A 26,805-nucleotide genomic window follows, 5' to 3' on the forward strand; every position below is an offset into this window, starting at 1 on the left:
TTTAACATAATTAAGCCAACTGGAACTTCTTATTAGATGTTCATGTATATATCTGTATGAGATTTTCAGTGAACTTATGTCACTAACATTATCCCATCATGTCATAGGAGAGAATATGCTGCGTCTGTTATTGCTGCCGCTCATTTTAGGTCAGTGTCTTTCTACAAAAAAAAAAAAAAAAAAAATTACTCATGCTGACACATTAATCCTATGAAATGAGAATACACGACGTTGTCAAAATGGGTGTAACATGAAAAGTCACTCTGCAGGACCTGTGGCAGTTTGCTCACAGCTTCAGCGTGAATATCACTTGGTGAACCTGAAGAAGAGCTGGGATGGGGCACAGCAGCACTGCAGACACAACCACACTGACCTGGCTACAGTGGGCACCTATGAAGAGATGAAGAGGATGACGAAGCAGGCATCAGCCAGCGGCGTGTCGCAAAACATCTGGATGGGTCTGAGAAAGACCGGGCCGATCGGGCCGTGGCTGTGGTCTGTGGGAGAGAGTGAGAGCAGTGACGGGGTCGCTGAGTGGACCAACTGGGCCCAGCCGCCTGGTTCCTCCCACCTGTGTGGAGGCATGAGCGCTGAGGGAAGGTGGCTCAGTGAAGACTGCCAGACAACACAGCCCTTTGCCTGTCAGGACGGTGAGTTAGTTGGCTTTAACTTAAAGGATAAGTTCACCCAAAAATGAAAATGCTGTCGTTATCTACTCAGCCCCATGCCGATGGAAGGACAGGGGACGTTTTCTAGACCACAAAACAGTCCTGGAGTTTCACAGCAAAAGGCCGTTGTAGAATTCTCCTAAACGATTGAAGTGAATGGTGACCAACTTTCAAATGTAAAAGAAGAAGAAAAAAAGAGACTCCATACTGCTCACCCTTGTGTAATCCAAGTCTCCAGAAGCCCTGAGATGCCAAGTTGACTTGAAAGAGGCCATTTACACCCCGTTTTTAGCTTAAATCTGATAGCAGCCCAGCTACAGTATCTGCACTTTACTGTACCTTCTTGAAGCACCTAGCTACAGTGAAGATTTCAGCTTCATGGGGCTTTTGGAATGTTTGTCCTTAGTAGGCCTCTGTAGTGCAGTGGTTTTGCTATGCTTTATTTTGTACATAATGTGTTGTTGTTTCTCTCACGCTCTGGTCTAGTGGGTCAAATGTAGCTGTAGCTTCCCCCCCCTCCACCGGATTTTTCTCCCCAATTGAACTTGGCCAATCACACTATTCCCCCCAGTTCCCCTCCCCCCGAACAGGTGCCCCGACCGACCAGAGGAGGCACTAGTGCAGCGACCAGGAGGACACATGCCCCTAATCCGGCTTCCCACCCGCAGACACGGCCAATTGTGCCTGTATGGACACCCGACCAAGCAGGAGATAACACAGGGACCTGTGACCCTCGTGTTGGTAGGCAGGGAAGCTTTACTAAAGTAACCTATGATTTTTATCGACCAAGGAATTGCAACAAAATTTTGACAACTCTCCAGCCCTTACACTGGCCTGTAATAACGTGCATAATAAAGTCACATTATTATTACAACAATAAAAGATGAGTAAGTTGGCATATTCGAGCAGAGATTCAACAGAAATGTCTATTTGAGAGGAAATATATTATAATCCTAAATAATGTAAAAGCAATACTGACGGTCGTTTGAGAAGGAAATTTTGCAATGCCGGTTTCTCCCTCATGGCACCTCCTTGCTGAGTAGGAGGGGAAGAGACTGGGAGTGTCTTGAAATTCCAATGAGCTGGGAGTATTTATTCCAAAACTGAGAAACAGTGAGTTTTGAAAGCGAGAAATGTCAGCACCTGGCGAAGTAATTGCAAGATATTAATCAATAACTCTACCAAGACTTATGGTCATTTTGTGCTATGTAACAGTCCAACTTTTCTTAATGCACCTTTAAATACAGTACATGTCACAGCAAGAAAACGTCATAATTTTGTGCAAGCACCCAGTCAATGCATGTGTTTGCATGTTTACAGATGAGAAGCCCATTGGAAAGTATGTTATAATTGCTGAAGAAAAGACTTGGAGGGAAGCCCAAATGTACTGTCGAGCAGCCAATCACAGCCACTTGGCGAGTGTGAGGAACCCGAGTGAGAACCAAGCGTTACAGCAGGCGCTCCGCGCCGCCGTGCCACAGCCAGCCGGGGTGTGGATGGGTCTGTTCAGAGATGAGTGGACGTGGTCGGACCAGGGGAGGAGTGCCTTCAGGTTCTGGCATGCCTCTCAGCCAAACGCTGATGGAGACTGTACGCTGTACAGTCCCTCTACCATGATGTGGTATGACAGGGGTTGCGATCAAACATTCCCGTTCTACTGTTACAATGGTAAGTCAATTGTAAAAAGTTTGGTGAGGTTATCCTCAGGATCAGTTACATTAACTATAACCTGCTGATAAATGTAATCAATAACGAAACCACTGAAGCCCTACTGCAATTTGATTACTTTACAATCACGCGTGGATTTGATTTTAAAATACATATCATATGCATGTTAACATACTGTATGTATTACTTTACAGTTTACATGTGAGTTTAGCTGTGACATTCATTATCTATCAACAATATCAATTCTCAAGGTGTAAAATTATGTTAAAGGGATAGTTCAGATTTTTGGATGTGGGGTTGTATGAGGTACAGTACTTACAGTATAGTCAGTGGCATACCCACAGTAGAATACATCCAGCGGCTTCCAGCTAGGAGCAGCTCTGACATGGAAACAGAGCTCTCTGGCAAGACCGTAATTTGGCAACCTAAAAGAAGGCTCACCTAAACAAATCAATGTCAGTGTACATATACGCTATATTCTGACAATTGTCAGTGCTTTACTTTTCCGTTAAACAGCCCCCCCCCCCACATACTGTATTTTTTTTTAATCTATCCATCTATATAATATATAAAAGGGAGTAAGTGGCCAATCTCTGTCTGTTCTGTTGTCTGTTTATCCCACTGATGATGTCATCAGTGATGTCATAAGGCTGATGTTGTCATCAGTGATGTCATAAGAGCAAAATCATCTTATGACATCACTGATGAATGATGTCATAGGCATGTAAACCTAAGGGCATAACATTTTGTGAGCAACACGTGTGCCAATAGAGCAGCCGAGCTGCGGGCGAGGCCGCACAGCGGCCAAGCTGCGTGTGCAACGTGACTTTTGAGCACTCTCTCTCTATATATATACTGTGTATAGTAATTATGTAATTGCTGTAATACTAACATGAGCAAAATAGTGAAAAGATGAGGAGAGAGGATAACTTTCATTTGACTGGGAGAGTAGGCCTCTGGTCTCTTTTTTGGCTGACGATGTCTCTTGGTTTGATGTTTGTTCCCCCAGAGAATATGTAGTCCCCCCTCCCCCCCATAAAAAATAAATAATAAAATAGTGCACCCAAAAATGAAAATTCCATCATTATCTACTCACTCCAATGCTGATGGAAGTTTTTAAGTCCACAAAACGTTCCTGGAGTTTCACAGAAAAACATTGTTGCAGAATTCTCCTAAACAATTGAAGTGGATGACCAACTGTCGAACGTAAAAAAAAAAAGCCTCCATACTGCTCACCTGGCGTAATCCAAGTCTCCAGAAGCCCTGAGATGCCAAGTTGACTTGAAAAGACGTCATTTACAACCTGTCTTTAGCTGCAATCTTCAGTAGAACAGGCCCTCCATGGCCCTGTTTCTCTCTTACAGATATTACCTTGATTAGGCTGGCGGATGGAAATGGACGCTGCTCTGGGAGAGTGGAGATCCGTCATAAGGGGAGTTGGGGAACCGTGTGTGATGATTTTTGGGACATGAAGGATGCTGGTGTGGTGTGCAGGCAGCTGGGATGTGGGAGTGCTAATAGTACCCACAATAGTGCCTTCTTTGGTAAAGGGACTGGGCAGATCTGGCTGGATGATGTTGTTTGCTCTGGCAACGAGAGTTCTCTGTCCCAGTGCTCACACAGAGGATTTGGAAAAAGTAACTGCGGGCATGGTGAAGATGCTGGTGTTGTGTGCTCACGTAAGTTAATTCGACTGTTGTGTTTTTGCAAAAATGTTAAAATTTTCTATACTCAATGTTGCAAGAATACATGCATACAGGCTATTCATGTAAATGTAAAATGTATACAGGCAAAAAAATGCAAGCCCCAAATCCACTTGTAGACCATTGCAATGAAGATTTATGGGCTACCGGAAGATACTGGTATCCTATAAGGATGTCAAGTGTCTGTCTGTGTGAGTGTGTGTGTGTGGGAGCAGAATTGTATTCGGCGACAGCTATGCCACTTTACAGTACATGCGATCACGTTGAATCTTTCAGGAAGTGTAACGAGCACCCCTGAGCCAGCCACTGAGAAGCCAGAGGAGATTAAAATCCCTCAAGTCACGAGGCAGGTCGTGAGATTGGAACTCAAGTCACATTCGTCCTTGAACCTCAACGATCCTGCTGTGAGACAAGCCATTTTGAACCAAGTGAGTCTTATAGTAGAGTACATTACTAGCTGAAGGATCATAATAAAAAGGTGTGATTTCTGGCTGTTTCTGTACATTTGCTTACTTCTGCAGATCCAAGAAAAGCAGGAGGGAGTGGATCTTGGATGGAGAGTACAGCAGGATGGGAACATTTTCCACCAAAAAGAGGAGAGGGAGAAAAGGGAGGAAGACTGTGACTATGCAATTTAGGAGTTACGACTCAATATCTATTCGTAGCCCATTTCCTTTCAAATCAGTTAGTGGCCTCTACTGTCTCTGCCATTTACTGCACAGAGAAAATATCAAGAGAAGGGTGCCTGGGGTAGCTTTTCCATGTTTACTCAACATGCAGAACCATTTCCCTGTTTACTCAACATGCAGAACCAGACAGAAATAGAGAAATCCATTTTGAATCCTAAGATTTGGATATGCAAGCCTCTGCTGGAATGCGTGATATTATAGAGTACGGAACTCCGTTTCTGCCATGCAAAAAAACAACAACAAGAGCGTAACAAAAGTAAATGAGTCCCTTTTAAAAGAAAACAGAGAACGATTTCATTGTTTCCTTGCACTTTGCTTTAAAAAAAAGGCTGACAATATTAATATAGTGATACAAGCTCAGCTGCTCAGTAGCTGATCTGGAGTGAAGAAACAATCGGAGAAACAAAATTGGCAGTAAGCAATGGGGAATTACACAAGAATCTGTGTCACTGGTAACATACAAGGCTTTTAAATCAGAGGGCTTGAAAAAAAAAAAACACATCTTTTAGGGTGCTTTCACACTGCCGCCCCGGTACCGTTCCCGAGCACACTTGTCCCCAAATTGACCCCAGTTTCGGAACGTTTGATGAGTGTGAACGTTGCGTTGTGTTCCGTTCCGCGCCCGGGCGCGCAACAGGATCCACTTGGAAAAGGTGGTCTGAGGAGCGCTTTGGCGTGCCCGGGCACGGAACACTTGCGAGTGTGAAAGCCAACCGTTCCGAACCACATAGACAACACACGGGCGAGGATCAACTCCAGGCATAGTTGATGACGCAAGTGCACTCTGTTCCGTTTCCGAGCATGGAAAGAAATGTTGTAATGTGAAAGCTGACCAGCGGGGGAGGCAAATGAATCGGTCCCGGGTGCGGAACGAAACGGAACTAAACCAATCGTTCCCAGTGAGAAAGCACCCTTAAAGAAGTCCAGACTGGACACACAAAAGTGCTCTGGCTTGGCTACCTGCACATATAGTTCAAAAATATCAGCTTGCATTGTTACGCTGCCTGTTTCATAACACACTGAAACTACGGTAATAAGAACATACCAAAGAAATACATCTTATCATTACTCATTATATATAGTACAAAGCTACATTTTTTTTACCTAAAATGTCTACTGACCACTGAGATGGTTATATATGTACAATATAAGTGTGTAAAAAACGAGAGAAACCTTCCGATTCAGTGACTTCTGTATAAATAAAAAAGATATATCAAAAGGGTCAGTTGGCACTGGATTATAATAACAGTCAAATGATAATCTATGAATTTGAATAAACCATGCCATTTCACTACTTCTATGACAGCCTGGGATTCTCAACAAAACAGTACAATCACTGTTACTCTGGAAAGCAGAGTAAATGATCAACATTGAAGTCTGAGAAGGCTATTGAGATTCCGTCGCTGTTGTCATGGTTACAGCATTCAAACGGTAGAAACCAAAAATGACCTTAGGAGTCCCGTAACGCCTCCTCTCTCTGCTAACCTTCCAGGAATCACACACTTCCTGTTGATCTTTTCAAAACAAAATTCAACATCACAAGTTGAACACCGCACACTGGTGGCACAACACAAACTGTGGCATACGTTTAACCCCAAAGACGGGGTCAAAACATACTGCACTTGAAATGACAAATTACTCCCTGCAATAAGGTGAAGTATATATGATAAATATATATATATATATATTTATGATAAATTTAATAACCCTAATCAAAAATGTAATGACCTTCATTTTGAGTGCCGCAATTCATAATGGACCTCTTGAAAATAAACAACCGTGTCACAATAATAGCATTTTCAGTCGGGGTTTGTCAATATTTATGTTCCAAATCATTTGGATCAAATAAAATATTAAAACTTTAAAGATTATACCAATAAATAAAATCGTATATAAATTCCCATCCCTCATTAAACACTGTATAATTTGAGATTCTGTAGACCTTTGCCGTCTTCACCAACCATCAATTTCACACAAGTTATATACACACAAACAGAACTGCCTATTGGCAAGACACCATTCTAGTTATAACACTGGTTTCCCCATGAAGCGGTCTCTTGAATATTGCCCTATTGGCTGTAAAAAAAAAAAAGCCTTGACCTTTCCTCAACAGATCACTCAATAATCTCACAAAGAGACTTGCACAGCTGGGGAAACGCTCTACAGGTCTTTCTTGGCCTCGCCTCGGCTCTCTGCTGTTTGGGCGGGCTCTCTTTGGCCGGGGCACAGCAGCTGCAGCAGGTCCAGGAGGGCTTTCCTGATCTGAGCACCAAACTTGTGGGCCCCCTGCAAGACAGTCGTGAGGTCAAAGAATAAGATCAAAGAATAATTGTGACTAGGAGAGAAATGTTTCGATCGCAGGTTTATGAAAGTCGATCCAAAAAGGTTGAAACTCGTCACATTTGTTTCTGACCAATCTGAATTGATACTAGCCAAGGAGTCACAGAAACTTTGAATCCAAATCACTTTTGAACGACAGAAAAAAATTATAATAGAAAATAATAATAATAATAATGTTACATGCAAACCACACCCTTTAAAATTAAATTCAGTTGTGGTAAAGCAGCTTCTTGGCAGAAGTTATAATCGATCAATTTTCCTGTATGAGTATGAAATTGATACTACGTGATCAGTGTTCCAAGACGTGAAGGCAACATCAACAACCTCTTATTAAAGAGAGAACTATGGTGGATCCACTTATTGAACACTATGGCACCCATTGGACTCAATGAGGAGTCCCATATCAGACCTTATGAGAGGCCTCTGTACTGCATAATATATCTCTATATTTTTATTCCTTATTCCTTTTGTTTTCCTGGAGCTAGAATTGGACTCTAGAATATTCTTTTGTATATACTGTGTAGTTGAGTGTCTTGAAACTTGAAACTAAGATCTGTCTCTACATATTAAACATGTGTTTTCTTACACATGTGATATCGAAATACCTGATGTCTTTCCTTAGTATACTCTACTTATTATTATATTTTAAGTTATTGACTCCCTAACTAAATTACCTTTGAAACTTGAACTCAAATGCTGTGTCTTTTGATATATGTACATATATTTGTTTATTCTTAGATAGCACTTCCTCTTTGATAAAGTGAGCCTGGGTCTACCTCCAAGTCACTAGGCGGAGGGGGGACACCTCGGCATTCCGAAATGTCGGCATTCCGAAATACCGGCATTCCGACAAAATTGAGATCTGTCTCGCCATTGCGAAAGAACCCTCCCCCAGACCCTAACCCGAAACCTAACCTCTCCCACCCCCCACGCCTAAGCCTAACCTCCCCCAGAACCTAACCTCTCGGCGAAACATTTTTTGGAGATAAAAAGGGCCGCCTCTCCGAAAGCATAGAAGTCAATGATCGGAATGCCGACACTTCGGAATGGCGAGCTGACCCCAGGCGGAGGTATGCACCTATGTATGTACCGGTACCTATATACACACTTCCTGAAATGTATGTGCTTCACGTGACACTGACGAAGATCCGTATCGGATCGAAACTGTTTGTCTCTGTCCATTAAATGTTGTCCACGGGAGCAAAATAAACTTTGTGTCGCATCCCTCTTTTCTATATGAAACCGATGCTGTCATTAAGATGTTAATTTGCAGGTAATCTCGCATTCGAGACGGAGGCGTGGCTACGTAAGATTAAAGGAGAATTTCGGGTTTTTTCAACCTGGACCCTATTTTCCACACTGTATGTGTCTAAGAGACTCATCTATTTTCCACACTGTATGTGTCTAAGAGACTCATCTATTTTCCACACTGTATGTGTCTAAGAGACTCATCTATTTTCCACACTGTATGTGTCTAAGAGACTCATCTATTTTCCACACTGTATGTGTCTAAGAGACTCATCTATTTTCCACACTGTATGTGTCTAAGAGACTCATCTATTTTCCACACTGTATGTGTCTAAGAGACTCATCTATTTTCCACACTGTATGTGTCTAAGAGACTCATCTATTTTCCACACTGTATGTGTCTAAGAGACTCATCTATTTTCCACACTGTATGTGTCTAATAAACTCATCTATTTTCCACACTGTATGTGTCTAAGGGACTCATGGTGACATATTTTTTTCAAATTGGTCGAGTACTCACCGAGATAGCGTTGTTTACAGCTTGAGCAATGTGCTCAAACAACTACACAGTGATACTACACAGGGCAATCCCGCACCGCATCGTCAATACACATTCGCTAATAACACTGCTTGTTTTGCCGTCTGTGGGAAGGCTCAAACTGTCAATAGTGTTTGTGTGTGTAGTATCACTGTGTAGTTGTTTGAGCACATTGCTCGAGCTGTAAACAACGCTATCTCGGTGAGTACTCGACCAATTTGAAAAAAATATGTCACTATGAGTCCCTTAGACACATACAGTGTGGAAAATAGATGAGTCCCTTAGACACATACAGTGTGGAAAATAGGGTCCAGGTTGAAAAAAAAACGAAATTCTCCTTTAATTTGCACTCTACGAATGAAACGGCCCAAGCAGTTACAGTCTGAGCCCTCGGAGCCCCTCCCACACAGGCTGTACTCACGGTGTCTGGACACGAGTGCTTGCAGGAGATGTGGAAGTTGATCATGTTATCTCCCACGATGCTGTAGGAAACCCCATAACCATCATCTGCCACCTGGGAGAGACACAGTTATACTTAACACTCATGACTCACTAACCCCACACAGAGCCATTTTCTACTACAGAGCGACACCTGCATATTAAAATAAGGAAGAAGGACAAAATGTGCACAAAATATTACAAATATACAGTACATTTTCACACTCTTGCATAAGACTGCAAAAACATGTTGTGGTTGACATATTGTGTCTTAAAAAGTCATATTGTATACAGCGACAAAGATGGTCTGTTCTATTTGAAACAGAGACATGGATGTCTACATATTCAGAAAGATAAAACCTCTGGTCTAAAATCAGAATCTCCCTGTTTGGACATGAAATCCCTGCCTAAGTACATGCTGTAATAGGAAAATGGAACTCAAATTCCTGGTATGCACTTCAACCAGATCTAAAACGGTTGGGGGGTAGATTCGGGGGGGCGTAGCGGAGGGCAGCACTGACCGGGCCGAAGCCTCCGCCACAGGAGATGTACTCTGGGTGGTTGACCAGATCAAACAGCTCCACCTGCTGGACACCAGTCTGGCTGGTGGACAGCCGCCACGGCTCTGACAGCACCTGAGAGAGACACACACACACGCAGTTTATTGTCGCTCCTTTTGTACTGGCTACTGTACGTTAAGAGGTAAATACTACCTTCATTTCTCTCTGAACTCCTTCACATCTACTCTGCCTCTGCCTCTCTGGAACTCTCTCCCACAAGACATCTGTAATATTTAATCTCTCTCTCCACCTTCAAATCCTGTCTCAAAACGCACCTTTTTAAACTGGCTTATTCTGTCTAATCCTGATTGATCCTGATCATTATTTTGACCTAATTGTGTTTTTTAGGCATCTTATTACTGCTCTGTTTGATTGTAAGATGTCTTGAAAAACAGTCTGACATGAATACAATGAGAGAACAGAAGCAAAACCAAAAAAATAAAGAACACTGACCTCTTTTAAGAAGGGAGACTCCACTCCGAGGTATTTGGACACCACATAGAGGCAGAACAGGTGCCTGTCGATGCCAGCTCCAGTCATAGCCATGCGGTAAAGGCTCTGGTGCTTCTCTGCTGCTGCGCGGAACATACGCCTGCACACATCTGCTGCCTGCTGGAGAAGGAGCGCATGGCACATCACACTTTTAGAGATGTCAAGTCTCTGTATACCCAATCCAGTCGCAAGAATAAAACATTGGGATTTTACACGTCTGAAAACCTGGGATACGTAGAATATCAAAACGGGGGACAAGCACGCTTGTCGCATTATTGATCACACAACACACCACAACATGCAGTGACCATAAACACACACATGCTGACAAGATGGTCAGTGAAATTTAGTCTCTGTTCACTGATTTCTTTATAAACAAATGCCGAACAAAAAGTAAAGAACAATAAATGAATGAAGACGTTTCCATGTTCCCGACCTCTCCTCCTTCCAGCACTCGGACAAAGGCACAACTCTCGTTGGAACAGGAGCGAACCGTCTCGGTCCTGCCCTCCCTGAACAGTCGGGTCATGGAGGCTTCGTACGTCAGGCAGAACATCCCCCGATCCTGGAAGGCAAGAAGCACTTTTTACAGCCAAGCCAAGTCACACAAGGGTGCAAAACAAGTAAATACACACTTAATGTTGCCAGTTCAAAGCTGCCCAGAAATTGTCAAACCTCCTTTTTTGTCCCTTGTGAAACTGTGATATACTGTACCTGTGTGTATCTGCAAGTGTGTGTGTCTCTACTACCTCCGCGTCAGGCTCACCCTGTAGTAGGCCAACTGAAGAGCCAGCTGAATGAAGGCGTCCGGACTGATTCGACACTTCTTGATCTTTCCCTTGCCAAATTCTCGGAAGGAGAAAACGTGGAAGTCCACATCGTCAGCCAGGGCCTGGGCCACCGCCAGAGCCTGTGACACCTGCTCCTGACACTGGGGACACACAGATCCTCAACCTTAACATCAGCAGGACTGAGATACCCATAACTGCAATTTGTTTCAATAAGAGTAATCCATCCTCCTGTACAGCACACACATCAGATTGATAACTTATTAATCATAATTAATAATTTAATTAATTTAATAACATCTAGGGACGGGCATTGCAAATTAGACAAGGCTACAAATGCTGGGATACATGTCATCAGACATTGACAATTGTTATGTTGTGTATCTGTCCCTACATAAATAAATAAAATGAAATAAAATGAAATGGAATAGAATGTTTGTTTGTGGTCATTTGATCACAGTGTGTTTCATGACATCATTTCTATATTTGGTTACCATGCAAATACATGTAAGTATTCATGGTTAGATAGATGCAAATCATGATGGATCATTAAACATGATGACTGCATGACAATACATTCAATCCCCTTTTTTGCATTCTGTCCACAAAAATGATGAAAAAGGTGCAGCTGCCAGCATCCCTCTCCCTCTTTGACTCAAGCTACTTCTACAATGGGAAAGAAATGATAATCCTACAGTGACAGTTAGTAAATACCAGTACTGCACTTTTGTTTTACTGATGTTAACATGTACGTACTTATGAACCTTGCACAGATGGTGAAAACCAAAAAGTGAAAAGACTAAAGGTGCGTTCACACCGACCTATTAAAGTTTTTCGCTGGCATCGAGTTTACATACAAAGTCAATGCAAACGAGCGATTGAGCGTATATTTGCCCGGGCGAAAAATCGCTGGGCGTCCGAGCGACAGAGACAGAGCGAAAATTCGCTCGTCGCCCGAGATGAAATATCCCAACTCGAGCGAAATTTCGCTTGCAACATTCGCTTGCCACGCAACGCTGACTGGCTGCCGTAACCCCGGAGTATTTATTCATTCTAGCACCGGGGGGAAACACAGTTGTGTTGTTTGCGTTTTCATCCTCTCTTAACGTTAGAGCTGTGTGCTGCTTGTTTCTTGACAGTGAAGATCTCTTTTCTCAAGCTCGCTGCACCCCGCCCACATCTATCAGCGGGCCGACACAGGTGCTGCCAATTGTGCACAAATAGTCTCTCCCTCTCTCCGAGCTCTGAGTATGAACACCTCGGCCTGAGTGCGCTCCCGGTTTGCGGAGCGATTTAAACACAGCGATTCCAATGGGTTGAATCGAGCGACAGGGAGACAAATGAATATATTGGTGTGAACACAGCTTAAGATGTTTACATGGTACAGTAACCTGATTAAACTTGGAGTAGCTTTGGCATCTTAATCGGGTTTCTCATAATTGGAGGATGAGGTAGTTATGACTTATGATTCCTTATGTTTCCATGCAGCCACTTCTCTAGTAAGAACAGAATCCTCCGTGCATATGAAAGGGTAGCCACTGTCTTGCTCAAGGACACTTGGGGATTTGAAGCCAGGTATGTTGGTTGAAGGAATGGAGGAATGAATGAAGGTGTGTGAACTCACCTCTGGGGAAATGTCCCAGCTCAGTTTCTGTGGTCTTGGTAGAGATGAATCCACCTCTCCTTTACAGTGACCCTCTTCGTTGTAACCAAGTTGGAAACTATCCGTGGCCAAGGTATACTGAAAACAGACAGCAACATTAAGTAAATACATCTTAGGTATACTGCAAACAGACAGCAACATTAAGTAAATACATCTTAGGTATACTGCAAACAGACAGCAACGTTAAGTAAATACATCTTAGGTATACTGCAAACAGAGAGCAACGTTAAGTAAATACATCTTAGGTATACTGCAAACAGAGAGCAACGTTAAGTAAATACATCTTAGGTATACTGCAAACAGAGAGCAACGTTAAGTAAATAGATCTTAGGTATACTGCAAACAGAGAGCAACGTTAAGTAAATACATCTTAGGTATACTGCAAACAGACAGCAACGTTAAGTAAATACATCTTAGGTATACTGCAAACAGAGAGCAACGTTAAGTAAATACATCTTAGGTATACTGCAAACAGACAGCAACGTTAAGTAAATACATCTTAGGTATACTGCAAACAGAGAGCAACGTTAAGTAAATAGATCTTAGGTATACTGCAAACAGACAGTAACGTTAAGTAAATACATCTTAGGTATACTGCAAACAGACAGCAACGTTAAGTAAATACATCTTAGGTATACTGCAAACAGAGAGCAACGTTAAGTAAATAGATCTTAGGTATACTGCAAACAGACAGTAACGTTAAGTAAATACATCTTAGGTATACTGCAAACAGACAGCAACGTTAAGTAAATACATCTTAGGTATACTGCAAACAGAGAGCAATGTTAAGTAAATACATCTTAGGTATACTGCAAACAGAGAGCAACGTTAAGTAAATACATCTTAGGTATACTGCAAACAGAGAGCAACGTTAAGTAAATAGATCTTAGGTATACTGCAAACAGACAGTAACGTTAAGTAAATACATCTTAGGTATACTGCAAACAGACAGCAACGTTAAGTAAATACATCTTAGGTATACTGCAAACAGAGAGCAATGTTAAGTAAATACATCTTAGGTATACTGCAACGTTAAAGTCGAGCTGAACCCAAAAATGACTTTTCTTTTCTTTTAGTTGAAATACCTGGGTATGCAGTGCACCTATTTAATAATGTATGCCAAAAAAATCACAAAAATCGAATTAATTTCTTTAGTTTTTCACATCAAAAGTTCATTTTTCAAGATTTCATTGATAACAGTAATTTACAGTTTGCTGACGTCACCCAGTACTATCAAATTTCTACCCCATTTCAACCAATCATATCACGACATACAGCTGTCAATCAAATCTTCATTTCAGGATAATTTTCTCTTCCAAATGAAGTAGAAAATGGCGCCTAGTGCCTGTCATCTGGCAGAATTCCTATCCCATAAACTAACCGTAAATTCCGGACTATAAGACGCACCGGTCTATAAGCCGCACCTTCAAAGGTGACTATTTTTTTCTTCTATAAGCCGCACCGGTCTATAAGCCGCGGGTGTTTTGATGTTTAATTACCATATGTAAGGCTTCGTGCACAGAGGGGATTGTCGGGAAATAGATGGCTGTTTGGGGAAGCTCCCATTTATTAACATTTCAACAAAACAAAAGTCAGGTCACTAATCCCCAGACAAAATCACACATTGTGGTATTTTTTGTTTTTTTTACAGTGCACACAGTGTCCGCGGTGTGGTGAAAAGAGGGCAAGAGAGGAAATTAAAACAGAAGTGGATTTATAGTTAGAAAGAGTGCTAAAGAAGAGAGAATTCCGTTTTTTATTTTTTTATTTTAGTTACTCACAGTACTATTGACCAGTCCAACTCAAAAGATATTCGGCAGTTTCACTTTGAGCTCTTGTTCCGCCGCTGGGCACACAGTGTCCGCGGTGTGGTGAAAAGAGGGCAAGAGAGGAAATTAAAACAGAAGTGGATTTATAGTTAGAAAGAGTGCTAAAGATAGTCCGGTCTGGTTATGACGAGTCTCGCTGGGTACAGTACGCCAAAGCGATATCCATTGACTCGATGATGCTGTTGTATGTTGCGCGTTTCTGTTGCACCAACGCGGAGAGGTCCTGCAGGACGAAAAAGCGCGTACCCTCCCAGGTGAGGGGCTTCTTCCCCGCAGCCTGGAGGATGAGTTGACGGTCGGGCCAGCGGAGTAGGCAGATGAAGATGGCCCTCGGTGGCAGGCCGGGGTCTGGACGTGGCCGAGGCGCCCGGTGTGCCCTGTCCACCTCTGGTGGTTTCTCGCCTTCCTTCAGGTCCAGGATGTAACACAGGATTTTGCCACAAAAGCGTCCATGTCACCAATCTCAGCTCCTCTTTTACATTGATCAGGCGAATGTTATTTCTTTTACTCCTGCTGATTAAGTCATCAACCTGCGTGTGCAGGGTTTCGATTTTGCATTTTATCCATTTTCGGACTCACTGTGTTGTTTTTGTCCTCCAGTGCGCGGATGCGCTTTTCCGCATTATAAACTCTGTTCACGGTTGCCTTAGTTTCTTTAGTGAGTGAGTGGATGGACTTCTGCACGTTTTCAAACTTGTTTTCAAGCTGCTCAAAACCTCTGAGCGATGTCGGACTTAATCGATAGTGTTTCACGGAGTAAAAGTTTAGCCCAAGCGTGTATCTCCAGCCTCCAGCAGGTGAGTCATTTCCTCATTCATGGCGTGATTGCTTCGTCTTTTTCTTTCTGCTTACCTGTGTTGTGTTATGTTATGTTATGTTATGTTGTTAAAAGAGGGCAAGAGAGGAAATTAAAACAGAAGTGGATTTATAGTTAGAAAGAGTGCTAAAAAAGAGAGATTTTTTTTTTTTTTTTGGAAAAAATCCATAGATAAGACGCACCGTTATATAAGCCGCAGGGGGCAAAAAAGGCCAAAAAACGGGAAAAAAGCCGCGGCTTATAGTCCGGAATTTACGGTACTAACTTGGCCAATTGTATGAAACATGAACAAAAAACAAAAACTATAATCTCTAAGAATGCAAAGAAATGTAACTGGCTCGTTAAAACGCGCATTCCAGGGATATCGTATTTACAGAAATAGCGTATTTACAGAATAGGCGCGCGCTTGAGAGCGTGGTTGTCAGGGGTCGCCCCTCGGAGATTCCATGCGGGCGGGCAGCACCCATGCATCGGATTGTCCGCTCAATCCGCACGAAGCAGCTGGCTGCCTGGTACTCCGCGGATCCCACTCGCGTAGCACGACAACACGCTGAATCCCACTCGATTTGGGGGTGGAACACGCCATGATTGGCGAATGCCAAAGCCAGTCCACAGAATTGTCAAATCAAATCATCGACACCGTATGGTCCGCCTCTCAATTTGTTTTCAGTCTCCGACGCTCACGCTAGTGCATTCCATTCCGGTTCACTTCGACTTTAAGTAAAGGCATCTTAGGTATACTGCAAACAGACAGCAAGGTTAAAAGGATAGGCCAACTTTTTGGGAGATTCGCCTATTTGGCGCTCGATTCCTGGGCTCGTTGGCCCTGCAGCTCACATACGCATCACATGCCCGCCCTGCAGTTCGCCCGCTGTGCTCGTGACAGTGACAACATGTACAGTACATAGAGCTTTTTGGCGCTGTTAGAATGTGTGTTTTTGGTGACTTGAACACAACATACTGTACCTCACAACATACTGTACCTCACAACATACTGTACCTCACAACATACTGTACCTCACAACATACTGTACCTCACAACATACTGTACCTCACAACATACTGTACCTCACAACATACTGTACCTCACAACATACTGTACCTCACAGCATACTGTACCTCACAACATACTGTACCTCACAACATACTGTACCTCACAACATACTGTACCTCACAACATACTGTACCTCACAGCATACTGTACCTCACAACATACTGTACCTCACAACATACTGTACCTCACAACATACTGTACCTCACAGCATACTGTACCTCACAACATACTGTACCTCACAACATACTGTACCTCACAACATACTGTACCTCACAACATACTGTACCTCACAGCATACTGTACCTCACAACATACTGTACCTCACAGCATACTGTACCTCACAACATACTGTACCTCACAGCATACTGTACCTCACAACATACTGTACCTCACAGCATACTGTACCTCACAACATACTGTACCTCACAACATACTGTACCTCACAACATACTGTACCTCACAACATACTGTACCTCACAACACTGTACCTCACAACATACTGTACCTCACAACATACTGTACCTCACAACATACTGTACCTCACAGCATACTGTACCTCACAACATACTGTACCTCACAACTGTACCTCACAACATACTGTACCTCACAACATACTGTACCTCACAACATACTGTACCTCACAACATACTGTACCTCACAACATACTGTACCTCACAACATACTGCGTGGAGAGTGACAAAGCCATTGTTTATCTTGTTTATGTATGTATGGGCAATATGGCAAATAAGCGAATCTCCCAAAAAGTTGGCCTATCTAAGTAAAGGCACCTTCTCAGTCACACATTGCTTACATAGTACAGTAAGTGACTTACTCCCTCTTCCCATCGCTTACCTCCCACAGGTGTGCGACGACTGGTGCGTCTGCCCACGAGTGCTCTGCGTTGAGACCGTTCTTCCCATTCTTGTAGATGACAACTGAGAAAGACTTGTCGAACCACCTGTGTGACAAACCAAGCCAATGATTGATCGGTGAAAACTGCAGTGTACCACACGTACTATATAGGAAGAATTAAAAAATGTCCATTTCCTAATCTAATAGGACACATAGTTACTTAATGATATTGTAACAGGGACAGGTATGAGTTTAGAGTGAAACTACCTGTCGTAACAATTCCCGTGCAACAGGGACAGGTATGAGTTTAGAGTGAAAGTACCTGTCGTAACACTTCCCGTGCAACAGGGACAGGTATGAGTTTAGAGTGAAAGTACCTGTCGTAACATTTCCCGTGCAGCAGGGACTTGGCGTAGCGATCCAGACTGGCCGCCGGGTCGTCTCCCATCATGCCCTGCTCCTCGTCATCCAGGGTCACAAAGAAGGCGGCTTTCTCGATGCAGTCCAGCGAGCGCTTGTTCAGCCCGCTGCTGAAGTACTCCTTCCTGGCCGTGGCCCATGGAACTCTGCCAAATGTTATATTGGGGGGGGGGGGGGGGGGGTGATCACATTAGCTGAGAGATACAGGACGATTAGAAATCTCCATTTTAACCCATTGATACCTGATGCAGCATTTGCGTGTATATCCCTCATTTGTGTGCGTATCCCTTTAAGACCGCGAACCGCATTAACGCGGTTCGCGGTCTTAAAGGGATACACACACAAATGCTGCATCAGGTATCAATGGGTTAACCAAGGGCGGCCCCTCTGTCTGACCTGTCTCCAGCGGTCAAGGCCCCGAGTTTCTCCTCCCCTGCGGAAGGAGCACAAGGGTCATCCAGGATCCTCTGGATTTGGGATTCAATCTCTCTGGGAGACAGGAGTCTGCCTGCCTGGTACACCCACAGCCGAAAGTAGCGCCCCCTGTGGTACACCACCACGTAGTCGCTGTCCTGCCAATGTTGCACAGTGTCTTCGGGACAAAAGATGGAGAGGGGAAAAGGCAGAGAGAATGAACAATCTTCAGAACCCCATTCAACTCAATAGAGCTCGACAGTCACGTGACTTTCCAGCCCGGAAGAGAGTTCCCCATTCATTTTCTCCATAGACATTTCGAAAAGTTGGAGCAAAAACAAAAAATAACAAGCGGGGGGGGGGGATTTTTTTTTTATCCCCCCCCCCATTTTTTGTTTTTGATCCAAGTGAAATGTTTTATGGTCACTCACGATCCAGTAGGTCACGGCTTGGCTTGGTTCCAGCCTTACAACTCGTTACAGTATATAAGGATTTTTCTAAATGAAATATGGAGAAAATGAATGGGGAACTCTCTTCCGGGGCAAGAGATGTCACGTGACTGTTCAGCTCAATGGGCACACTGAGGATTTGAGGGGTGCCTCTCTGCACACAGGTTTATTCACAGCCTGGAAGAATGGAGCCATGGACTTTCTCTTTTTCATGTCTTTCACCTGAAGCAAATGTCCTCAACCCATTGATACCTGATGCAGCATTTGCGTGTATATCCCTCATTTGTGTGTGTATCCCTTTAAGACCGCGAACCGCGTCTTAAAGGGATACACACACAAATGCTGCATCAGGTATCAATGTCTTTAAATGAATGTGTGTTTAGGATGATCGCGCACAAACATTGAATTTGCCGCGTGCCCTTTAGGCAGTCATTGGATAAAGCTCTGAAAGGTATGGAATGGTTTTAGGGAATTCAGCCTGTGCTTTTGTCTATGAGATATTGTGACTGGAAGGCTCACTGGTTTAATTTCCCAGACTGGCTAGGAAAACCCAATATGCGAAAGTGAACGAGCAAAGATCTCACCTCCCTCACAACTACTGTCGAGGTGCCTTTGAGCAAGGCATTTAAGCCCAACCGCTCCGTGGCCAACAATAGAAGACTGTGGTTGTACTGGGCAGCTCCCAGCTAAAAATGAAATGTGTGGAACTGTACGAGTGTGAAACAGGACGTTGCTGTCCGCCAACTTTCCCTGGATAAAGGTATTTAAAAAAAAATCATAATAATCACCTGACTTGTGTGTGAGATGAAGCTGTGTGTGTGAGATGAAGCTGTGTGTGTGTGTGAGAGTGTTTGTGTGTGTGTGTGTGTGTGTGTGTGTGTGTGTGTGTGTGTGTGTGTGTGTCTGAGTGTGTTTGTGTGTGTAAGATGAAGCTGTGTGTGAGTGTGTTTGTGTGTGTGAGATGAAGCTGTGTGTCAGTGTGTTTGTGTGTGTGAGATGAAGCTGTGTGTGTGTGTGTTTGTGTGTGAGATGAAGCTGTGTGTGTGTGTTTGTGTGTGTGAGATGGAGCTGTGTGTGAGTGTGTTTGTGTGTGTGAGATGAAGCTGTGTGTGTGTGTTTGTGTGTGAGATGAAGCTGTGTGTGAGTGTGTTTGTGTGTGTGAGATGAAGCTGTGTGTGAGTGTGTTTGTGTGTGTGAGATGAAGCTGTGTGTGAGTGTGTGAGTGTGTGTTTGTGTGTGTGAGATGGAGCTGTGTGTTTGTTTGAGTGTTGATGTGTGTGTGAGATGGAGCTGTGTGTTTGTTTGAGTGTTGATGTGTGTGTGAGATGGAGCTGTGTGTGAGTGTGTTTGAGTGTGTTGTGAGTGTTGATGTGTGTGAGATGGAGCTGTGTCTGAAGCCCTTTTCCCACATGCGCTTTGTACCGCAAAATGACCGGTACGTGGTCTAATGCCTGCATGTGAGAAAGGCGCCGTGCCGGTATAAGCGCGACCCCGTCGTCGCGGAGATTTCACCACTTTCCAGCCTGTCAGAAGAGCGGTATGCGCTTTAGCGGATACTAGTGAGAAACGGGTGCAGTCATTTTCCACGACACTCTCATGGGCGAGGTGTACACACGTTGCTTAATGTTCCAGCGGGCATAATCTAATCATTCGCGCACATTAAAGCAAACTGGCGAAATGATCTTGTGATAATAAGAGCAGTAGCCTATGTCAGCTTCATGTGTGGGTGTGCTGTGCTGATTTTCCCCTCTCCTCTCTGCTCGCTCTCTGGCCACAGTCCGTCCTCCTCCTTCAGTCACAGCCCGACAGGGCAAATGCATGAAGCGAAAGTGGAAGTATTTTGCTTACGTTGCCGACAGCGAAGGCAAGCCCGGACACATCAAATGAAGCCAGTCTGTAAAAAGTGCTTCAACGCGATGCAGGTGAACAGATAAACAAGCAAACTTATTTCACCATTCAGAGTTTTGCCGACACGTCACTCCCCCACTCGCTCTGCCCCCCCCCCCCCACCCCCCCACCCCCCCCCCCCCCCCACATACAGGCAATTTCGCTGATAGATTCCCACATGCGCGAGCCGAAGTGTGAAGGGAAATGTCCGATATTGACTTACAGGTAATTTTCCGGTACGCATGTGGGAAAAGGGCTTTAGTGTGTTTGAGTGTGTCTGAGTGTGTCTGAGTGTGTTTGTGTGCTAACTCCCAGCATTTGACTGCACTATTACTGCTTATGTCCTTTGCATAGTTGTGTTTGAGTGTTGATGTGTGTGAGTGTTGGTGGGAGAAATAATGCGTTAGAAGAGACAGTCCATGCATTCAATGAAGGATTTAGCCGAATGAGATTGTTAATTGGTTAATGTTTCATGTTTTTGTGACTCAACGGCTCATATCCTGCTTGTCATTTACTAACGGCAATTAACTATCTACTAGTTTTGAAAACCAGCAGTATTCTGGTTCCCAAGGACCAGGAGTGAGAACCACTGATCTACAATCAGAAACAACATACTTGTTGAATAATGAGTACTACATGAATTAAAGGGCTAGCAAACAAATGCAAGCCCATACAGTATATATATATATATATATACACACTATATATATATATATATATATATATATATATATGTCTATGCATATATGTCTATATATGTATGTCTATATATATATTTATATATATATATGTATATATTAGGGCATTCACGACTAGTGAATTTTACTAGTCGACTAGTCGTCCCTAAAGGTAGTCGACTAGTCTTTTTTCTTTCTTTCTTTCTTTCTTTCTTTCTTTAAGAAAGAAAATGAGGTATTTACACGACATACATGGACTATCATATCCCATATCCCCCACAAAGAATTGGACAAACAACCAAACAAAAACAATGCATTCCGCTCCTATCCTGATAAGCCTAATGACACTGGGGTAAAAAGTTCTTAAAGTCAAACTCTGTATGGTTGCCATATTTTGAGGATGTCTAAGAATCTGCCTTTGCTCTTGTAGTAAATGTTATCCAACGTATGGTAGCTTGAGAGTTCATTCCACCAGTGAACTACAGCTGGGGGATTGGATGCTTTCCAATTTAAAGCTATGCATTTCCTAGCTGCCAACAGGGCAAGATCTATGTATTTACTTTGAATGCATTGTTTTTGTTTGGTTGTTTGTCCAATAGTCTTGTTTGTTCTTGGATTATTGTGTATCTTGTGCAGTTTTCTTGTTTTGTTTTGTTGTGTTTTGATGTTCTTTGTGGGGATATGGGATATGATAGTCCATGTATGTCGTGTAAATACCTCATGTTCTTTCTTAAAGATAAAAATAAATAAATAAATAAATAAATAAATAAAAATAAAATAAATAAAATAAATAAAATAAAATAAAATAAAACGACTAGTCGACTACTAAGCACAGTGTCGACTAGTGGTTTTACTAGTCGACTAGTCTGTGAATGCCCTAGTACAGTATATATATATACCGGTATCTACAGTATACATATATATACATACATACATATATACATATATATGTATGTCTATATATATATATATATATATATATATGTATGTCTATATATATATATATATATATATATATATATATATATACACACATGGATTTGGGAAATTTAAACACTACCTGTCAGTGTTCCAGGGATTCGACAAGAGTCAAACATCCGCTCAAACTGATAGGAACAGCAAGGAATTGAAGACCTCCTCAACAGCCACTGAGCGGCATAGAGAAAGAGGGAGGGGCCAGTAAAAGAAAGGAAATTTAAAAAAGACAGGGAAGGGAAAGAGTGTTGGGATGTAATGAAGTGGAAAGGGAAGAGTGGAAGAGGTGGAAGGGAGAGATGAGGACAGAAGAAAAGAGAAGTTAGTTCGAGACAGAGCCTTTAAACCAGACAGAGCCTTTTAAACCAGACAGAGCCTTTAAACCAGACAGAGCCTTTAAACCAGACAGACCCTTTAAACCAGACAGACCCTTTAAACCAGACAGACCCTTTAAACCAGACAGACCCCAGATGACACCAAGAGGCAAGAGCAGACAGATGAGAGATGACAGGATGGCTTGTATGGAGGACATATTATGACTGAATCACAGACACATCTCTTCAGCACACACACACACACACACACACTTTCCTCTTCTTTTTTTCTGATTTCCCCTCCGTTTTCTCCCCTGTAATTTGCCAATTCCCTGCTAGGGTGGTGGTTGCTCCACCCCCTCCTGCTGACCTGGGGAGAGTTGTAGCCTAGCACATGCTTCCTCTGATACATGTGCAGTCGCCAGCCGCATGACGTAGCGCAGGGGAGGATCACGCTATTCCCCACAGTTCCCTTCCGGCCCTCCCCCGAACAGGCGCCGCGACCGACCAGAGGAGGCACTAGTGTAGCGACCAGGACTCATACCCTTAATCCAGCTTCCCACCCGCAGACGCGGACAATTGTGTGTGTGTACGGACGGCCAAACCGGAGGTAACACACGGCTCAGACCTGCAAGCCCTCATGTTGGTAGGCAGGGAATCTTTCGTACACTTTGACTGCAGAAAGTTGAGAGCGTTTCATAGAGTTTCAGTATGAAAAGGCTTTTCCTGTAGTTTCAGTGCACTGAGAGGCTGATTTAGACAGTTACTGTATAGTGTCAGTGCCTATCCTGCACCTTCATCATCTCTCTGAATCCTTGGTGTTTGATCATCTCTAGTTATGCTGCTCTGGATTCACAAACGTGTAGAATGGCACAAAGCTACAATTAGAAAAGATGGGGTTGTGTACTTGACGTTGACACGGTGTGTGTGTGTGTGTGTGTGTGTGTGTGTGTGTGCGTGCGTCTGTGTGTGTGTGTGTGTGTGTGTGTGTGTATGTCTGTCTCATTACCGGTCTCCTCTCCAGGAGTGCGTGTGGTGTTGAATATCCTCTCACACTGAGCGGCACACAGAGGAATGACAGTGCCTGGTACACGACTCTGGGAGACGGAGAGGAGAGCAGGAAGGGTGGAGAGGACGTAGGGAGGAGAGGAGAGCAGGAAGGGTGGAGAGGATGTAGGGAGGAGAGGAGAGTGGAGAGGAGAGCAGGAAGGGTGGAGAGGACGTAGGGAGGAGAAGAGGGTGGAGAGGAGAGCAGGAAGGGTGGAGAGGACGTAGGGAGGAGAAGAGAGCAGGAAGGGTGGAGAGGACGTAGGGAGGAGAAGAGAGCAGGAAGGGTGGAGAGGACGTAGGGAGGAGAAGAGAGCAGGAAGGGTGGAGAGGACGTAGGGAGGAGAAGAGGGTGGAGAGGAGAGCAGGAAGGGTGGAGAGGATGTAGGGAGGAGAGGAGAGTGGAGAGGAGAGCAGGAAGGGTGGCGAGGACGTAGGGTGGAGAGGACGTAGGGAGGAGAGGACGTAGGGAGGAGAGGAGAGCAGGAAGGGTGGAGAGGAGCGGGGAGACGCAGAGAGCCAGGGGAGAAAGAAAGGAGTGAAGGAGAGAGGAAGGGGACGTAACGGAGCAAGCGATAGAAGGTTGGAGGAGTGAAGAGGACAGAGGTTGGGGGTGAGACATGAGAACATGAGGGGGAACGTCTTCACACAAGTGACTGAAAAACTAATGGAGACACACACACACACACACACACACACACACACACACACACACACAGTCACACACGTGGTGTTCCCAAACACACACATTCAGCCATGCACCTAAACTAAACACTCAAGACAACAACAAAAAATAAGTCATGGATGGATTGATGCTGCTCACGCAATCACATTCAGTACAGGCCTAACATCCACATTCAGTACAGGCCTAACATCCACATTCAGTACAGGCCTAACATCCACATTCAGTACAGGCCTAACATCCACACTCCAAACACATGTAGTGTCCAGATTATTTAGCATGGACACTACAGGCCTAAGCCCCCGTTCACACTATACGCCGAAGCAATGCTCAACCTACGCTGAACCCACAAGTTTCATGTTAACAGACGAGGCGGTTCACACCACCCGCGCGCGTGTCACGCTGAAGCCACGCTCACGCCTTGCCCAAGCGATCGTTCAGGATTCACTCCTATTTTCCAAGCGTGACGCGTGAAGCCAGGCATGAAGTCAATGGGAGTTGTGGGCGGGTTCAAGGCGCCCCGAGGAGGCGCTGAGAGGAAAAGAGAAGTCTTCCTGTGTGAACGGTGAAGCGTCAGTTCAGCTTGTGCCTGCCTAAAGCTTCAGCTCTGCTACGTTTGGCATCCTGTGTGAACAAGGACTAACATCCACATTCCAAACACACATTAGCCCTGTCCGGAATCGGTCCCTATGACAGAAATAGTGGACTATTTAGTGTGTCGCCATTTTTTTTTATAGTGTCCGAATTCTCAACTGTTAATTTGATTCACTATTTAGTCCACTATAAAATACCCACAATGCACAGTGATTTCTAGTGAACAACAAATGTACCCTACATTTTCGCCGGTATACCACAATGCAATGCAGTTGTCTTTACCGAATCTGTGTAGTGTCCGAAACTAATTTTGCTCATTCCCCATATAGTTCACTATATAAACACTATGGGGATAGTGAGTGAGTGAGTGAGTGAACGATTCCGAACGCAGCTGTAGTGTCCAGATTATTTAGCATGGACACAATATTCTGAAGCCCAAAACACACCGCCGCTGTATGGCGCCTGTCAAAACACCCTTTTATTTTCTATGTACAGTCCCCACACTAGCGGCGGCTGGCGCGCGCCCGCACCGGCCCGCGACGCTTGACGCCACTGTCCTATTTCCAGCGTTGCCGCGTCACGTCGTCTCGTTGTCCCGTGCTGTGTGTGTGGTCGGCCATCTTCCTGTTGACGCGCGCTGTGGCGCAACACTTTTTATTGCTGATAGGGGGCGGCCATGACGTGCGTCATCATGTGACACGGCGCTGCGGCACCAGTGTGCTTTGGGCTTTAGGGGTCCATGGTGAGACATGCCTACGTCTGAGAAGAAACCCCTGGTGAAGATGATCAAGAGGAGCAAGCTAGTCTTCCAAGGCCACAGCAGAGAGGTGAACGTGAATAATGAGTTTCTCCACCTACTGGAGGGTGTAAAGGTCATGTATGTGTAACAGCTGAGGCTGAACTCACAGGTTTAATCTCCTCTCTGCTGAGTTTGCGGCGGTACAGTAAGAATGCATGGATGGTGTTGCCCGCCCTGGCTGCCTGGATGGGTGTGGGCGTCACATACAGGAAGTCCTGCATGGGGAGAGGGAACAGAGACAGAGAGGCAGTCTAATGCGACAATGCATTGGTGATTGTTAGCTAAAAGCTAAAGCTGGGGGCGTCCGGGTAACCTTGCTTGCAAGATGGATAACCTCGCGAGATCAAAAGAGATTCTCTCGACGTAATCCATCTCGTCATGCACAGGCAGTTAAGATGATTGGCCGAACCATGCCGGCTCGACGAATCAGCGGCAGCCTTAGGCGGGCTTAAGGCTCGTCTGGGCAAGTAGTGGGTGTAGAACTGGATCAGCAGCTCTTTAGGCAGGTTCTGCTTCCTGAGCTGGTGCAGGAAGTAGGACCTCCACTGAGCCTTCTTGAAGCGTGCCTACGTTAGCCTCCCACTTTACGTCCTGGGGGGTTATGGATCCCAGGAACTTCTCAAATTCACCGTAGACACAGTGCTTTGGATATGGTGAGGGAGGGGGGCAGTGCTGGGGGGGGGGGGCTCCTCCTGAAGTCCACTGTCTATCATCTCTACAGTTTCAATCTTTTTTTAAATATTGCTAAGAATAAGACAGTGGAAATGTATGAAATGCAGCTAATATTGCAATTCATTTCTCTGCCTCACGATCCGTAGTATCGATACCACTGTATCAGAGTGACATCAACACTGTATCAGAGTGACATCAACACTGTTGACTCGTGACATCGACACTGTCTCAGAGTGACATCGACACTGTCTCAGAGTGACATCGACACTGTCTCAGAGTGACATCAACACTGTATCAGAGTGACATCAACACTGTTGACTCGTGACATCAACACTGTATCAGAGTGACATCAACACTGTCTCAGAGTGACATCAACACTGTATCAGTGACATCGACACTGTATCAGAGTGACATCGACACTGTCTCAGAGTGACATCAACACTGTATCAGAGTGACATCGACACTGTCTCAGTGACATCGACACTGTCTCAGAGTGACATCGACACAGAGTGACATCGACACTATCAG

The 26,805-nt window shown here is 44.3% G+C and overlaps 2 protein-coding genes across 4 annotated transcripts in view; one reads left to right on the forward strand and one right to left on the reverse strand.

The window, feature by feature from the left end:
* Positions 1–250: 250 nt before the first annotated feature.
* On the forward strand, positions 251–4,677 carry LOC310775749 (macrophage mannose receptor 1-like; the record flags this gene model as incomplete). Its single annotated transcript, XM_083635887.1, has 4 exons — positions 251–650; positions 1,989–2,336; positions 4,316–4,467; positions 4,561–4,677. The coding sequence occupies 4 exons, from the start codon at positions 251–253 to the stop codon at positions 4,675–4,677; spliced, it is 1,017 nt and encodes a 338-aa protein (XP_083492013.1).
* Positions 4,678–4,807: 130 nt separating this feature from the next.
* The window catches only part of LOC310775273 (carnitine O-palmitoyltransferase 1, liver isoform-like), a 45,408-nt gene continuing 23,410 nt past the window's right edge, over positions 4,808–26,805 (reverse strand). The window contains exons 8-19 of one of the 3 annotated variants that reach the window (XM_083635405.1): positions 25,713–25,820; positions 23,493–23,580; positions 18,164–18,359; positions 17,725–17,913; positions 17,348–17,453; positions 12,757–12,873; positions 11,111–11,269; positions 10,781–10,909; positions 10,306–10,464; positions 9,814–9,927; positions 9,276–9,368; positions 4,808–7,014 (exon numbers count right to left, since the gene is read on the reverse strand). In XM_083635405.1, coding sequence (XP_083491531.1) covers positions 6,889–7,014; positions 9,276–9,368; positions 9,814–9,927; positions 10,306–10,464; positions 10,781–10,909; positions 11,111–11,269; positions 12,757–12,873; positions 17,348–17,453; positions 17,725–17,913; positions 18,164–18,359; positions 23,493–23,580; positions 25,713–25,820 — 1,584 coding nt within the window. In that variant the 3' untranslated portion in view covers positions 4,808–6,888. Of the gene's footprint in view, positions 7,015–9,275; positions 9,369–9,813; positions 9,928–10,305; positions 10,465–10,780; positions 10,910–11,110; positions 11,276–12,756; positions 12,874–17,347; positions 17,454–17,724; positions 17,914–18,163; positions 18,360–23,492; positions 23,581–25,712; positions 25,821–26,805 lie in introns of all 3 variants that reach the window. The other 2 variants (XM_083635404.1, XM_083635403.1) reach the window with 2 other exon arrangements.

Source organism: Poromitra crassiceps (assembly GCF_964638095.1).
Source record: "Poromitra crassiceps genome assembly, chromosome: 4".
Lineage (NCBI taxonomy): Eukaryota > Metazoa > Chordata > Actinopteri > Beryciformes > Melamphaidae > Poromitra > Poromitra crassiceps.